Genomic DNA, 16,161 nt, shown 5'->3' with positions numbered 1-16,161 from the left:
GTATTTGGATGGTGGTTGCGAATTGCAAAATGTTATCTTCAGACTGTTTTGAGTCTGAAATTTCATGAAACGTGTCCCATCTGTAGAACTGCTGGTTCAACTGAGAAACTAGAAACAACTCATAGTGCTTTGGAAATGCTTTGATCTTGAAATTCAGTACTTTTCAGTTTGGATCAGCTTTATTTCAAACTCAAAATACTCAAAATAGGGGAGTTTTTATTTATATTTTGTTTTTTGTTTTCATAGAAGAGAATATAAAAAAGAAAAAAATTTTTTTTAAAAAAAACCATACACACCCAATGTAAAAAACTGTCCCTAGTCTTAATCTCAAGTAAATCATGACAAATTTCCTCAAATATTAAGAACTCAAGACAACAGTTTACCTTCAGGGATATTCCAGGAAAGAAGATAAATTCTTCAGAAAAAACATCACGCCAGAATGAAAACTGGTTATAGACCTCCTCTGGAAAACATAATTTTTTTATGAGTAAGCCCTCTCTTCAAATAATTTTGCTATTAAAAGATAAATGTAAAAGATACAATTTAATGTATACACACACACACGTATGCACAAATACACAGTTATAACCATTGCTTGATAAATGAAAATGTGCACATTGTGGACATAATTTGGAAATGCATTCCGGGGCTTCTCGTGCATGAACCCACTGAAATGAGTCAAAATTCCAGAAAAACAAGATTGTTCCAATGGCAAACAATGGAAATAACATTTCTAGCTATCTACTATCTCCAGCAAACAGTTGTTGCAGAATTATGCTGCACAGGAATTATTCCAATTGAATCTGCAAGGCTTTGGATGTACTTCAGCCCAGAGCCCCAATTAGTCAGGCTATGGGAAGAGTACATGTGGACCATAAAACCCTATCAATGCTACCTTGAAGAGGTTCAAACTTACCCAAGCTTCGTATTTTACTTATGCTAAATTAATGTGTGTGCCTAATGGATGCTAAGGCTGGCTGAAATGGTTTACTGGACACAATTGATTTGATACTATTTATTCACTTGCAGAATAAAGAGAACAAAAAGACGACAGGAAAAAAAAGACGACTGTGTCTCACTATATGTCTCTACTATTGGTATTAATACCACCCGACAGGTTTATTTCCCCCTCTTCCTGCAAATCTCCCATCTGCTACAGAGGTTTTAAGAGACCCACCGAAGTTGATCTAAGGCACGGGTCTCCAACCTTGGTAACTTTTAAGACTTGTGGACTTCGACTCCCAGAGTTCCTCAGCTAGTAAAGCTGAGTTGAAGGCCATAAGTCTTAAAGTTGCCAAGGTTGGAGACCCCTGAACTAAGGTGAAGGACAAGATTTGCTCAGAAAGTAACTGAGCTCAAATCTATTTACAAAGTGTTGGTTAGCTTGCAGGCTTAAAACCTAGCCCAAGGAAGATTTCTATATGAAAAAACTTCTTTATAGCTATTCACAAAACATGCTTATCTTGGTGCACCTATATTCTCTCCATTCTTTGAACTCTTGGGCCCAGGGACAGTACTAAAATTCAATGTTTGTCTACTTAGTGACTTATGCAGTTGAGCAACGGATTTATCTGTGGTTTAGATGTCAGCTTTGTAATTATAATAGAGAAGTGAAATTACCTTTTCTGGAACTGTGTGTGATTTGCAACGCAATTGCTACAAGAGCTGGTCGCACAAAGATATTAAGCAACTGATTCCTATAGGAGCCACACAGGAGGCTGGAGAAGGCTCGCCTAAACACAGGGTCCTCTGTAGTAACAAATCCCATTTCTTTGTCATTGAGGATCACTTCCCCATTGACCAAGCTGACAATGTTGGAATGCAGCGCCAAGGAGGATTTTACAGCTTTGCTGGCACAAAGATTATCTAACAACAATAGCAACAATAAACAAATGCAAAGGAATATCAGTACCTACAAAGATATGCTTTTAGCTTTCTGCTTTACTATGAAAATAAATTGGTGGGAGGAGGTGTCTCGCAATTAACGTATTTTCACAATGGTCTGAGCCTTTCTGAGCCTTTTGAGGAAGTTCTCAGGGGGGCGGAAAAATCTTTTTGAAAAAAATATCCAAAAGACCAGCTTGAAGGAGCTATTCTGTTGTTATTAGCCTTAAAAAAAAAACTTCCTAAACTTACCAAAGAATGAAGAAATAAAGGAAAAACAGCAGCTAAAGTTTTTTCCCCTCAAGTTTCCAAACTTTAAAAATGAGGATTTATCCAAAACAAATATATTCTTTGCTGTTGCTGGCACATTGGGGAATGACATTTTCAGGTCAAGTGGTCAATGCACAAGGAGGTTTTTTTTAAAGAAAGAAAAGCTTCCCACACTTTAGATTAGTTAATAGTAGAACATTTTGGAAGCAGTTAAATCACTTCTTGTGAAATCTATAAGAGTGCCAGGAGGAAAATCAAAGGCAAAGGTAGTAAGAAAACCTCTAACAAAAAGCGGCAAAACTGGAAAGAAGAGCCACATTCTTGTACATGGGAGAAAGATGTCTGAATTGGGAACTTGCTCATAAAATAATAATGATTTCCCCTTACTACCCCAAACAACCAGCAAGTACAACAATATCCTATTTCCTGCCCTCAGCAGCTAGCAAAAATATCTACAATATTGTATGGCAAACTAGTGAAAAAGAACAAAGAACCCCAAAAGAACTGCAGTCAAGCATTAGGAAAAACAGGAATTGAGGAAGATTTGTCCTCTTCCCCAAGTAATATTAATTCTGATTTTCAGAACCTTATTGTAATGACAAACTGAAATGGGCTTATGAAGGGGAGGGGGGGAGGATTTTGCTTAAATTTGCCAGAACACTTTTTTTAAAAAAATGATTTATAAAACATTTTAAAAACTGTTTTATAATGTGTTTTTTTATTTTTAAATGATAATATTTTTATACATAATTGAAAGTCAAATCAGCTCCTGAGCAAGGGTTGAATAAATTCATCGAATTTTATCCCTATTGGGATTTTCACTAGGACATAACATAACTAGGACAATTTTGGTGCAGTGGTTAAGATGCTACATTAGAAACTAAAAAACCATGAGTTCTAATTCCTCCTTAGGCACAGAAACTCTCTGGGTGACTTTAGGCCAGTCCTTTTCTCTCAGCTCAACCCACCTCACTGGGTTGAAGAGGGTACATAATTAACACTGCCACCTCACAGAAAAATAAGAGGAGGGTACATAATTAACACTGCCTCGAATTGTATCATATAAAGATAGGATTTAAATCTACTAATTCTTTTTTTTAAAAAATACAAAACGTTCTTTATTCTACATGATAATCAGATAATAAGAACAGTTTTAGCTTTCTAAAGAAATATGCTTCAGCGGTAATTCTAGTCTTTGACTATCCTAAAATAGAAGCAAATAATAATACAAACTATACTGCTTTCAGAAAAGGAAAAGATGTACAAGGGTACTTGCGTACCAGGCCAGTCTAGGAATCCTCCAAATAGCTGAGTTAAATTTTTCAACCAAAGTGTCTTTTCCACCAGAAGTTCAAAATCTATGGCTGGTAAATTCTGGAGCAAGATCGTGCAAATCAACACCCATGGATTCAGAACCGTGTTTTCTATTTGTAAGAGCTCTATTTGGTAGGCTACATCACTGACAAATTTCAGTATTTCCTCAGATGGCTTTTGGGGAACGTGCCTAAGAAGAAAATGTACAATGAGTAAAGCACTTTTAATGGTTATCTTGCAATCCCTTTTCAGCTTTAATTGAAGCATAGAAGAGTCCTTGGATTTCCTTTTTTTTTTTTTTTGCAAAGAATCTTTCAGCCCCTCTAAAGCAGCTTATCTTTTAATAAACAAAGCCTTTTCCAAATTTCTATTACACATACAAACACACACACAATCTTATATTCCAGTTATCCAATGATTTCAAAACACAGCAAAACAGAGCTACCAGATCTGGTTACAGACATCTGAACAATTACTAGAAGCAAATGAAGAGAAAAGAGTTTCTCTGCATTGCTATTCAATGGTTATTTTTGCAGATAATATAAGAGCTCTATGAAAGACAGATACCAGAGTCTTTTTTTTCCTTGCGAGCTATTAAAAATTCTCAACCATGAAATGCATACCTTGGAACTAAATTAAATGGATATTTATTCATTCTTCCAGCTTCCAATGTTCTGAGTGATACAGGTTGCCCAAAATGCACATGTACGCTTCCAAAATCTTCATTCAGAATTTTTCTGGCTTTCAAGAGTCCCTGAGGAACAAAAATGAAATGAAAAGAAATTTTCAAGGCCGATTGATTTTACATAGCAGCTGATTTCACAAATGTGACTCTGGAAAACATACCATAAAAGCAAAACAACAAAAACATATCTTAAAATAGCCATTAAAAAAAGTAAGAAAAAGACATATGAGAAGAACCACGGAAGAGTATTTAAAACTCCATCCATAAAAAAGTCATCTTGCAGGCTCCCTGTGCCTAAAGGATCCTCAAGCCTGCCAAAAAAGCACATATGAGCTAAAAGATATACAGATATAAAATCTGTAATATAATTATGTCTGTAATATAATACATAATTATATGTATTGCATATATGGTATGTAATATATATAATACATACATAATTATATGTAATATAATACATATAGATATTATACATTTCTTATTTATCTCATAATTTCTGCAGTATAGATAGTCCTTGACTTACAACCTTTCGTTTCGTGACCTATTTAGTGATCAACAGATGATGATAGTGATCAACAGATGATCAACCTATTTAGTGATCAACAGATGATACTGTTAATATGGCTCTGCACTACATCCTACAACATCTTGAGTCTCCAAGGACCTATGCAAGGGTCCTTTTTGTAGACTTTAGTTCAGCATTCAATACCATCATTCCAGACATTCTTCTAACTAAGCTAAACCAGCTACAGGTACTGGAACAGACTTGTAAGTGGATCACAAGCTTCCTAACAAACAGGAAGCAGCAGGTGAAGCTAAGCAAGATCACATCAAATACCTGTACAATTAGCACAGGGGCCCCCCAAGGCTGTGTGCTCTCCCCACTTCTCTTCTCTCTGTATACCAATGACTGCATCTCCAATGATCCATCTGTTAAGCTACTGAAGTTCGCAGATGACACAACAGTGATTGGTCTCATTCGAGACAATGACGAATCCGCATATAGACGAGAGGTCGAACGACTAGCCTTGTGGTGCAACCAAAACAATCTGGAACTGAACACACTCAAAACCGTAGAAATGGTGGTAGACTTTAGGAGAAACCCTTCCATACTTCCACCTCTCACAATACTTGACAACACAGTATCAACAGTAGAAACCTTCAAATTTGTGGGTTCTATCCATATCGCAAGATCTCAGATGGACAGCTAACATCAAAAACATTATCAAAAAAGGACAACAAAGAATGTTCTTTCTGCACCAACTCAGTAAGCTCAAACTGCCCAAGGAGCTGCTGATTCAGTTCTACAGAGGAATTATTGAGTCTGTCATTTGCACCTCTATAACTGTCTGGTTCGGTTCTGCAACCCAACAAGAAAAACACAGACTTCAGAGGATAATTAGAACTGCAGAAAAATAATTGCTACCATCCTGCCTTCCATTGAGGACCTGTATACTGCACGAATCAAGAAGAGGGCCGTGAAAATATTTACAGATCCCTCGCATCCTGGACATAAACTGTTTCAACTCCTACCCTCAAAACGACGCTATAGAGCACTGCACACCAGAACAACTAGACACAAGAACAGTTTTTCCTGAAGGCCATCACTCTGCTAAACAAATAATTCCTCAACACTGTCAGACTATTTACTGAATCTGCACTACTATTAATTTTTCATAGTTCCCATCACCAATCTCTTTCCACTTATGACTGTATGACTATAACTTGTTGCTGGCAATCCTTATGATTTATATTGATATATTGACCATCAATTGTGTTGTAAATGTTGTACCTTGATGAACGTATCTTTTCTTTTATGTACACTGAGAGCATATGCACCAAGACAAATTCCTTGTGTGTCCAATCACACTTGGCCAATAAAAAATTCTATTCTATTCTATTCAGTTATAATGGTACTGAAAAAAAGTGACTTATGACCGTTTTTCACATTTACGACTGTTGCAAGATCCCTATGGCCATATGATCAAAATCTGGCATTTGGCAACTGGCATCCACTTATGACAGTTACAGTAATCCAAGCGAGAGGTAGCAGGCGCATGAGTGACTGTGCATAAGGCATCCCGATCAAGGAAGGGCGCAACTGCGAACCAGGCGAACCTGGTGGAAGGCCCTCCTGGAGCGGCCGTCAAATGATCTTCAAATGACAGCCGATCATCCAGGAGGACACCTAAGTTGCGCACCCTATCCTTTGGGGCCAATAACTCGCCTCCAACAGCCAGCGGCTGCAGCTGACTGAATCGGGATGCCGGCATCCACAGCCACTCCGTCTTGGAGGATTAAGCTTGAGCCTGTTTCTCCCCATCCAGACCCGTCACGGCTTCCAAACACCGGGACAGCACTTCAACAACTTCATTGGGGTGGCCGGGGTGGAAAAGTACAGCTGGGTGTCATCAGCGTACTGCTGGTATCTCACCCGAAACCACTGATGATCTCACCCAGCGGCTTCATGTAGATGTTGAACAGCAGGCGAGAGAATCGACCCTGAGGGACCCCACAAGTGAGGCCCCTCGCGGTGACCTCTGCCCCCTGTCAACACCGTCTGCGACCGGTCGGAGAGATAGGAGGAGAACCACCGATATCGGTGCCTCCACTCCCAATCCCCCAACGGGCGCAGCAAGATACCATGGTCGATGGTATCGAACGCCGCTGAGAGGTCTAATAGGACCAGGGCAGAGGAATAACCCCTGTCCCTGGCCCTCCAGAGATCATTCACCAATGCGACCAAAGCTGTCTCTGTGCTGTATCCGGGTCGGGAGCGGACTGGAGCGGGTCTAGATAGACATCTTCATCCAGGTATTGGGGTAGCTGTCGCGCCATGGCACTCTCTACAACCTTCGCAAAGAAGGTTGGAGACTGGGCGATAATTACCCAAAATAGCTGGGTCCAGGGAGGGCTTCTTAAGGAGGGGTCTCACCACCGCCTCTTTCAAGGCGGCAGGGAAAACCCCTTCCAACAAAGAAGCGTTGATAATCCTCTGGAGCCAGCCTCGTGTCACCGCCTGAGTGGCCAGTACCAGCCAGGAAGGGCACGGGTCCAGTAAACATGTCGTGCCGTGAAGCCTCCCCAACAACCTGTCCACGTCCTCGGGAGCCACAGGGTCAAACTCATCCCAAATGGGCTCAACAAGACGTGCCTCCTCTCCCTCGCTTGGATCATCCCAAATTCGGTCCAGACCGTCCCTCAGCTGAGCGATTTTATCGTATAGATAACCACTAAACTCCTCGGCTCGTCCTGCAAGGGTCATCCGCACCTCCTGATGTAGGAGGCGGGTCACCAAACAGGGCGGCAGGCGGTTATCTGCCGGCGCAATGAGGGTGGGCGTAGCGCCTCGCTTCCCTCATTGCCACTAGGTAGGTCCTAGAATAGGACCTAACTAGTGTCCGATCAACCGGGCGACTGGACCTCCAGGTGCTCTCAGGCGTCTTCTCCGGCGTTTCATCTCCCTCAGCCCCTCGGAGAACCAAGGGGCGGACGAGATCTCGCGGGTCAGAGGCCGCAAAGGCGCGACACGGTCCAAGGCCCCGCCGCCGCCTGTTCCCAGGCCACGACCAGTTCCTCAGTCGTGCCGTGGGCCAGTTCCTCAGGGAATGGCCCAAGCTCCGTCAGGAACCTCTCGGGGTCCATCAGGCGCCTGGGACGGAACCACCGTATAGGTTCCATCTCCTTGCGGTGGTGAATGGCGGTTCGGAAGTCTAGGCGAAGGAGAAAATGATCCGACCATGACATTGGTTCTGTTACTAAATCATCTAATACCAGATCATTTAACCACTGTCCAGAGATATAAATCAGATCCAGCGTGCCTCCCCCCGTGTGCGTAGGGCCATCATTTACTCGAATCAGGTCCAAGGCCGCCATGGAAGCCAGGAACTCCCGAGCTGCCGTCGATGACAAGCCGACTGATGGCAGGTTAAAATCCCCCATGACTATAAGTCTGGGGGTCTCAACCGCCACAGTAGCAAGTACCTCCAACAGCTCAGGCAGGGCTGTGGTCACGCAGCAAGGAGCCAGGTACGCGATCACCAAGCCCAGCTGATTCCTATAGCCCCACCGCACATAGAGGGATTCACAGCCGGCAATCTGAGGAACAGTGGTCTCCCTCGGCTCTAGATCCTCCTTAATAACAACCGCCACCCCCCCACCCCTACCTTGGACCCTCGGCTGATGAAATGCTCGGAAACCTGGAGGGCACATCTCAACAAGGGGGACCCCCCCCTCTGGGCCCAACCAGGTTTCCGTAATGCCCATAAGGTCCGCGGACTCCCCCTGAATAAGATCGCAGATCAGGGGAGCCTTATTAACCATGGACCGGGCATTACATAACATCAGCCGAAGATCCAAGCTCTGAGGATCATGGCCACCCGAGGAACGGGTAGGGACTGAGGGGCCGGAGCACGCGATCGCTCTCAGACATCGAACACGTGCTCCCACAACTCGGTACGGCCCCTCCCCCCCGCCATATCTGCCTCTCCCACTTACCGTACAGATCGAACAACCCTCTAAACCTGGAACGTCCTCCCCCCCTGCCTTAAGACAAGATGGAATAGTGTCGCGAACTAGCACGGGGGCTGGATCCCTCTCCAACGGGTTCTCGCCCCCACCCGTCAAATCCCTCCCCCCCCCTTAAAAAACCCTTATTTAAAAAACTATTTAAAAAACCACACAGATTCTTCTTCCTCGCATGCCACCTCTCCGGGTCCCAAGATCCCTCGTTAAGGCAGGCCCTCGATAACCCAGAGGGCCATTCCTGCGAGGCGGGGGAACCTCGCCTCACCTCGCAGGTTGCTACCAACCTGCTTTCCATTGAGGACCCGTATACTGCACGAATCAAGAAGAGGGCCGTGAAAATATTTACAGACCCCTCGCATCCTGGACATAAACTGTTTCAACTCCTACCCTCAAAACGACGCTATAGAGCACTGCACACCAGAACAACTAGACACAAGAACAGTTTTTTCCCGAAGGCCATCACTCTGCTAAACAAATAATTCCCTCAACACTGTCAAACTATTCACTGAATCTGCACTACTATTAATCTTCTCATAGTTCCCATCACCAATCTCTTTCCACTTATGACTGTATGACTATAACTTGTTGCTGGCAATCCTTATGATTTATATTGATATATTGACCATCAATTGTGTTGTAAATGTTGTACCTTGATGAACGTATCTTTTCTTTTTTGTACACTGAGAGCATATGCACCAAGACAAATTCCTTGTGTGTCCAATCACACTTGGCCAATAAAAAATTCTATTCTATTCTATTCTATTCTGTTATAATGGTACTGAAAAAAAGTGACTTATGACCGTTTTTCACATTTACGACTGTTGCAAGATCCCTATGGCCACATGATCAAAATCTGGCATTTGGCAACTGGCATCCACTTATGACAGTTACACAATTCCAGGGTTACATGATCACCATTGACCTTCCCAGGCATCTTCCAACAGGTAAAATCAATAAGGGAAGCCAGATTCGCTTAAGGCCCACGTGATTCATTTAACTGCTGCAATTCGCTTAACAATTGTGATAAAAAGGATTGTAACCTGAGGCACAACTCACTTAACAACTGCTCTGCTTAGCAGCAGAAATTTTGGGTTCAATTGTGGTTGTAAGTCGACGATAACCTGTATTGCTTCTTAAATTTGTACAGCTTTATTATTCTTACCCATTTTATCCTTACAAAAAGTCTATGAGGTTTAATGCTATTATTTTTATTATTTTACAGAAGTAAAACTGAAGTGGCTCATGAAGAGTGGTACCCTAAAGAGAGTAACCAATTACAATTTAGAATACTAAGAATTAAAACAGAAAGCAATGAATTCTCCTTTTTTCTCTTCCTTTTCTTCTTAGGTGCACCTGTAAGGAGTTGGGAAGCTTCTGCCTTCAGTTTTGTACACCGTTCAGTCTCCTAATTATGTCTAGTTGAAATAAACCAATACCACAAACTATGGTTTAAAACTGGTTGCGATTAATCTAAATTTTCAGATTTCCTCTTGCAGCTGCATTGAACAAAGAAAAGGGAAAATGTGGTGACACCTAAACTCACGCCAGCTTATCTTAGTTTCATAATGCTGATTTACAGTTTAGTATTATAATCACCCTAAACCAAAGGAAATGGCAAGCCAGTATCCAACATTCCCCCCACAAGTACGCCAATTTGATTCCTTACCGATGTAGACTCTTTTGGTTTAGGGACTCCCAAAAGTTCATATGCATAAAGAAATTCTTCCAACACCCTCTCATAACTGATACTGATTGGGACAAGATATATATCAAAAATCTCCCTTTTAAGAAAAGGATCCACCACAATATTGAGAAGACCTGCAGATACAAAGAACACCTTTTTTAAAAAAAGTACAAAAAGCCTTTTTAAAAGAAATCTAAATTAATACCTAATCTTCATATAGGAATTCAACCCTATATTTTAGGGCTGTGCAAAAGATTCTGCATATGAACCATTTCATGCATAGAACAGGAAGTTCTTATCAGTCCACATCCAGGGAAGTCCTTTTTTTTTTAAACACAGATCCAAAATATATGTATTTCATCCAGGCACAAAACTGGAATATACATGTTGAACAAAGTGTTCCAGAACAGAAAAAAAAGCAAGTGCTACACAGGATGTAGGAGAGAGGTTAAAACAAGGTAAGGGAAAAGGAAGAAGTGGGAAGAACAAGGGAGGGGCTATCACCACCTGAGTATATGGAGCAGGGGTAAATATAGTTCCCGACTAAAAGGAAAAAAGGCAAAAGAAATTTGGGAAGATTGAGGCAGGCAGTTGGCAGGCATATGCGGTGGGTCCTTGGATAGCAAAGGTGACTAGCAAGGAAGTACTGGAGCCCATAACACCAGACATGTCACTGGAAGGCAAAATCACAAATTTTGACCATGTAATGCAAGGGAATTCACTAGAAAAAGCAATTATGCTTGGAAGAGTTAGTGGTAAAAGGAAACCAGGCCAGCAAAGAACGCAGTGGCTGGACACCATCAGAACTGACATCAGCCAGAGATAGAACAACTCAAAGTAGTGCAAGATCAGAAGATGTGGAGAGACCTGGCCCACAGAATTACCATGAGTTGGACATAACTGAATGGATAATATCACCATCACCATCATAAGTGGTGAGATGACAACAAATGGCTATGGGAAGGGGAAAGGAAAGATTGAGAGGAGGTGGGCACACGCTGAAGAAAGGAGGGGAAGATGAGATGCACAAACCTAGCTTTACTCACCCAGATGTCCCTACCAGGTATGCCTTGACTCAAATAAGGGAGAAATATTTTCTGGGTTTCAGCTTGTTTAGACTATAACCTATACTGGAATGGTCTGGCTAAATGTCCAAGCCACAATGTGTTTGTTCCATGCAAAGAACTTAACACATCTTTCATTTCAGGCACATGTGTCAGTCCCTAGTAGCTATTGACAAATAAGCTCAGGTTCTCCCAAAGTTTATAAGCCAGAGTTACTAAAAGGAAAAAATAGTCTGAAGTTACAGAAATTTGAAAATTAAATGTTCTTTAGCTTGTCTATCCATTATTGTAAGGGTCCATTGCTTGTAATGCCGATTGCCTCTTGAAGCAGGGAGAGATTGCAACTTACTTCCCTCATATGGAAGGAATATGCATACATTCTGGCTTTGTAATCTTGTGGAATCTTCCAGCCTCTAAGAAGTCTACTAGATCAGGGATGTCAAACTCGCGTCGTCGTGTTGTCGTCACATGACATATCGCGACTTTTTCCCTTTGCTAAAATGAAGGTGGTCGTGACCAGCGCATGACGCATCTGGCCCATAGGCCGGGAATTTGACATTCCATGCTCCTATCAGATTTCTAATATCAATTTAAGTATTGTACCAAAGATAAATCATCTGGGCCTACAGCAGCTGTAACTTTTTGATCAACATACCAAACTTTGGAGACAATGTCTTTGCAGTACGGCTTCTAGTACCTTCAAGGTAAAACTCAACAGGGGCATATCCATTCTTGAGAGGGAGAGAAAGAGAAAGAGAAAGAGAGAGAGAAGTCAACAATTAGCAAAACAAGTGAGAGATATACATTTTTCAGACAAGCAATCCATAAAATTGAAAAAAAAATGAAGCACCAAATAAATGTAAAATGTAATTAAGAGGAAAACATGTAACTCTGATTTTCAAAATCTAAAATTAAAAGGACTCTCTTGTTCCTCAGGACAGATATGTATTTACATATTGCCAATGAAATATTAGCAAAAACCAACATAACATTACTGGCTATTTTAAAGTTATTCACCTTTAAAATACACTTGACATATTCAGCAAACACTGCCCAATATAGCTTGTTTCCACCAAATGTACGTCGCATAAAAAAGGCACCTGATTTTCGAAGCAGCTCACCAACTATTTTCATTCCAAGGAAATCTAGCAAAAGCACAGAAGATAGATGAAAGAAGTCAATCATTGTCAGTCTTGCAAGATAGTCCAAAAGCTTTAACCTTACTGTAAAATTACATTAATAGAATCTTGCCAACAAGGAAAGTCTAAGTTAGACTCACTTGCTAGATCTTAGTACAGTTTCCTGGATACTTTGCATGGCTTAATTAGACACATATAGAAGACACAGCATGGCTAATAAAAATCCCCTTTTTATATCCATTATAGTTTCCCACCCTTTTTTCCTTATCTCACTGTTCAATTGAATTTTGGGCTATGTGTCTTGACTTTGAACATGGGCGATGGTTGTTGACCTAACTAACATCTCTGCCTTGAAAAGCTGGCTATCAATTAAACCTTCCTAAATTAATAGCTTTTGCTTCTTCAATTGAGTATCACTAAAATAAAGTCTGAACTGCCATTAAATGTTTCTAAATCAAAGTTAGTTTCAATTCAGATTTCCATTAAAAAGCTAAAATGTATGTATACAGAACATGCTAAACTTAACATATTCAATTTACAGGTATATACAGCACCTTTACAAACTACTCAAAAAGTTATTGAAGAGCTTCAGTTTCTATAACTATTTGTGGCATTATGTGATCATTTGCATCTCATGTTTATTAAAGTTTACAAGTTCATATATATTAGAAGCTGATGTTCAAAGTAAGTTCTGAATATGGATTACATGCAGTCATAAATTTGAATTAGCTTAAAACAAGTTACTCTGTTTTCAGCCTTTTTTTTTTAAGTTGTTGGGGGGGTTTGCCCAGAAGTATAATGATTGACAACAAACACCCAGAGATCATAAATAAAGAAGAAATATTTCAATCCAGTTTTATAACAGTCAGATCAAGTACATCAACTACTATAAAATTCTGGGAACTAAAAGCAAATTCTAAAAAAATTAAAATGTTTACCTATTCCTGCTGCAATGACAGGCAAAGCCAAGTCATAGCTATATAGCACATAGGACAGTAAGAGAAAATCGATGTAGCTTCGATGGCTGGGCAACAGGACAACAGGATGTTCTTGGATTGCCTGTTGTAACTAACAGGACACAACATGTTATTTAAGTTTAAGAGACATTGTGAATAACTTTTTGTTTAAAAAGGCAATATTTTACTAAAGCACATACTACAACTATGCCATTTGTTTTCTACACGCTAAAATGCTAATTTTATGAAGAGGTGCACATTTTGCATTTGAAATCCATGGGCTACATCTACCTGTAACCCTGTACCATTAATGATGGCCACAGATTATATTTCCTATATTTTTCCTATGACTCCCTCTTAACCTAAATTTATTCTGGAAGACTAGAATTCAGAAGGCATATTGCTTTATGTTATTTATTTATTTATAAAATTTATTGGTCACCCATCTTAGCACAGGGCAACTCTGGGCGGCTTACAACCAACCTCTATATAGGGACTAAATGTGCCTAAAATGGGGATTTAGCTCTGTACTTTGATAGGACAACAATTATGGGGTGTTTATAATTCAGAACTCTTTTTTCCCTTATTTTACTGATAACAATTCCTTTGAATGGATTTTTAAAAATTTTGCCTTCCCCACAAACCAGCATGCAATGTATTTTGTGTTAAGTAATTGCCAATAATTTCTATCTGGGGAAAAATGGTAGGTGACTTCAGTTGCATTGTCCAAAGTTCAAATTGGTTCATTGAGTCTTCAGTTGAAGTACAGAACAGTGCTTAGTACCAGTCTGTCATCTATATACTACTAAAACTCTTGTGTCTGTAACCTTTACCGGGCAAAATGGTGCAACATAGGGCAAAACATTTTCAAACGAGGCACCTCAAATAAGCTAACCTACAACATGGGAATGAAATTTTGAAAAGTTCTTGCCATTTCCTTGCTGCCGCCATGCTGCTGGGATCACACGACCCTCATTTACAATGTTGTCTGACACCTTCCCACAAATTAATGGGGAAGGCCTCAACTTACCACCACAAAATTTCTATTGATAAGTGAGACATTTGTTAACTGAATTATGCCCCATTTTATGACCTTTCTTGGTACAGTTGTTAAGTGAATGCCTGCAGTTGTTCAGTTAGTAACACGGTTGTTAAATGAATCTGGCTTCCCCATTGACTTTGCTTGTCAGAAAGTCACAAAAGGTGTTCACATGACCCCCGGGACATTGCAAGCATCACAAATATGAGTCAGTTGCCAAGCATCTGAATTTTCATCAAGTGGCCATGGGGATGCTGCAATGGTTGTTAAGTATGACAAATGGTCATAAGTCACTTTTTCAGTGCCACTATAACTTCGAAGGTCGCTAAATGAAATGTTGTAAGTCAAGGACTACTTCTATATCTGTAAAAATGATCCAATGGGTCAGAGGTTGTTTAGTATAAGAAAGCCAAACCCTTTCCCATATAGTTTTCTAAATTGTAATCGTATTCCATGACAAAGATTGATAGAAACTGGGTAGTCAGAGTTCAATGCTTTAAGAATATAGATTATAATAGAATAGAATAGAATAGAATTTTTTATTGGCCAAGTGTGATTGGACACACAAGGAATTTGTCTTGGTGCATATGCTCTCAGTGTACATAAAAGAAAAGATACGTTCATCAAGGTACAACATTTACAACACAATTGATGATCAATATATCAATATAAATCATAAGGATTGCCAGCAACAAGTTATAGTCATACAGTCATAAGTGGAAAGAGATTGGTGATGGGAACGATGAGAATATTAATAGTAGTGCAGATTCAGTAAATAGTCTGACAGTGTTGAGGGAATTATTTGTTTAGCAGAGTGATGGCCTTCGGGAAAAAACTGTTCTTGTGTCTAGTTGTTCTGGTGTGCAGTGCTCTATAGCGTCGTTTTGAGGGTAGGAGTTGAAACAGTTTATGTCCAGGATGTGAGGGATCTGCAAATATTTTCACGGCCCTCTTCTTGATTCGTGCAGTATACAGGTCCTCAATGGAAGGCAAGTTGGTAGCAATTATTTTTTCAATTAATTAAGCAATTATTATAAACTAGGAAACAAAAACAAGCTCTGGGTATATCCTGAATGAAGTGCATCTATATGTCTGTAAAAGCTTTGCTGTTCTATAGCTAGCTATTTTATTTGCTACTTTTTACCTATTTCTCTGGGTATATTTTTCATACTCAGATATATTTCTTAAAATCAAGGAGCTACAAGACACTTGTTGGTAATGATCTGAGTACTAACTTGGGTAATTTCTTTGCTTATATTAGTTGTGAAAATCACGCTGATCAGCAATATGGACCTTTAACCACTAAATGTGGTCTTGTGGTAAGAAAATACAGGGAGTCACAAGGAGTCCCTCTGTGGGAAGATGGGTGGTTTCAAAATGTGACGGATGGATGGATGGCTAGACGGATGGATAGACAGACAGACAGACAGACAGATAGGAAAACTTAAGTATCCCCATATGTTCCCAGCATAAACAAAGCAAAGTTTGTCTCATCACTCAATATGGAACATTGTGATTTACAAACATTTAGCTTTCCTCAGCCTGGTGTCTTCCAGGTGTGGCTGGTTCAGAATTCAAGAAAACTGCACGGTCAAAAGA

General features: G+C 40.4%; 1 protein-coding gene across 3 annotated transcripts in view; it reads right to left on the bottom strand.

Annotated features, from left to right (window-relative positions):
• Positions 1-16,161, bottom strand: part of GNPAT (glyceronephosphate O-acyltransferase) — a 40,367-nt gene that overhangs the window by 12,435 nt on the left and 11,771 nt on the right. For 2 of the 3 annotated variants that reach the window (XM_058167054.1, XM_058167060.1), the window contains exons 4-11: positions 13,506-13,635; positions 12,446-12,573; positions 12,084-12,159; positions 10,347-10,498; positions 4,092-4,222; positions 3,435-3,658; positions 1,621-1,866; positions 384-463 (exon numbers count right to left, since the gene is read on the bottom strand). In XM_058167054.1, coding sequence (XP_058023037.1) covers positions 384-463; positions 1,621-1,866; positions 3,435-3,658; positions 4,092-4,222; positions 10,347-10,498; positions 12,084-12,159; positions 12,446-12,573; positions 13,506-13,635 — 1,167 coding nt within the window. The remainder of the gene's footprint in view (positions 1-383; positions 464-1,620; positions 1,867-3,434; positions 3,659-4,091; positions 4,223-10,346; positions 10,499-12,083; positions 12,160-12,445; positions 12,574-13,505; positions 13,636-16,161) is intronic. The other variant, XM_058167062.1, reaches the window with a different exon arrangement.

The sequence above is a fragment of the Ahaetulla prasina genome, chromosome 1, assembly GCF_028640845.1.
Source record: "Ahaetulla prasina isolate Xishuangbanna chromosome 1, ASM2864084v1, whole genome shotgun sequence".
Taxonomy (NCBI): Eukaryota; Metazoa; Chordata; class Lepidosauria; order Squamata; family Colubridae; genus Ahaetulla; species Ahaetulla prasina.
The sequence above is the reverse complement of the archived record's forward strand: the minus strand, read 5'-3'. Positions and strand labels throughout refer to the sequence as shown.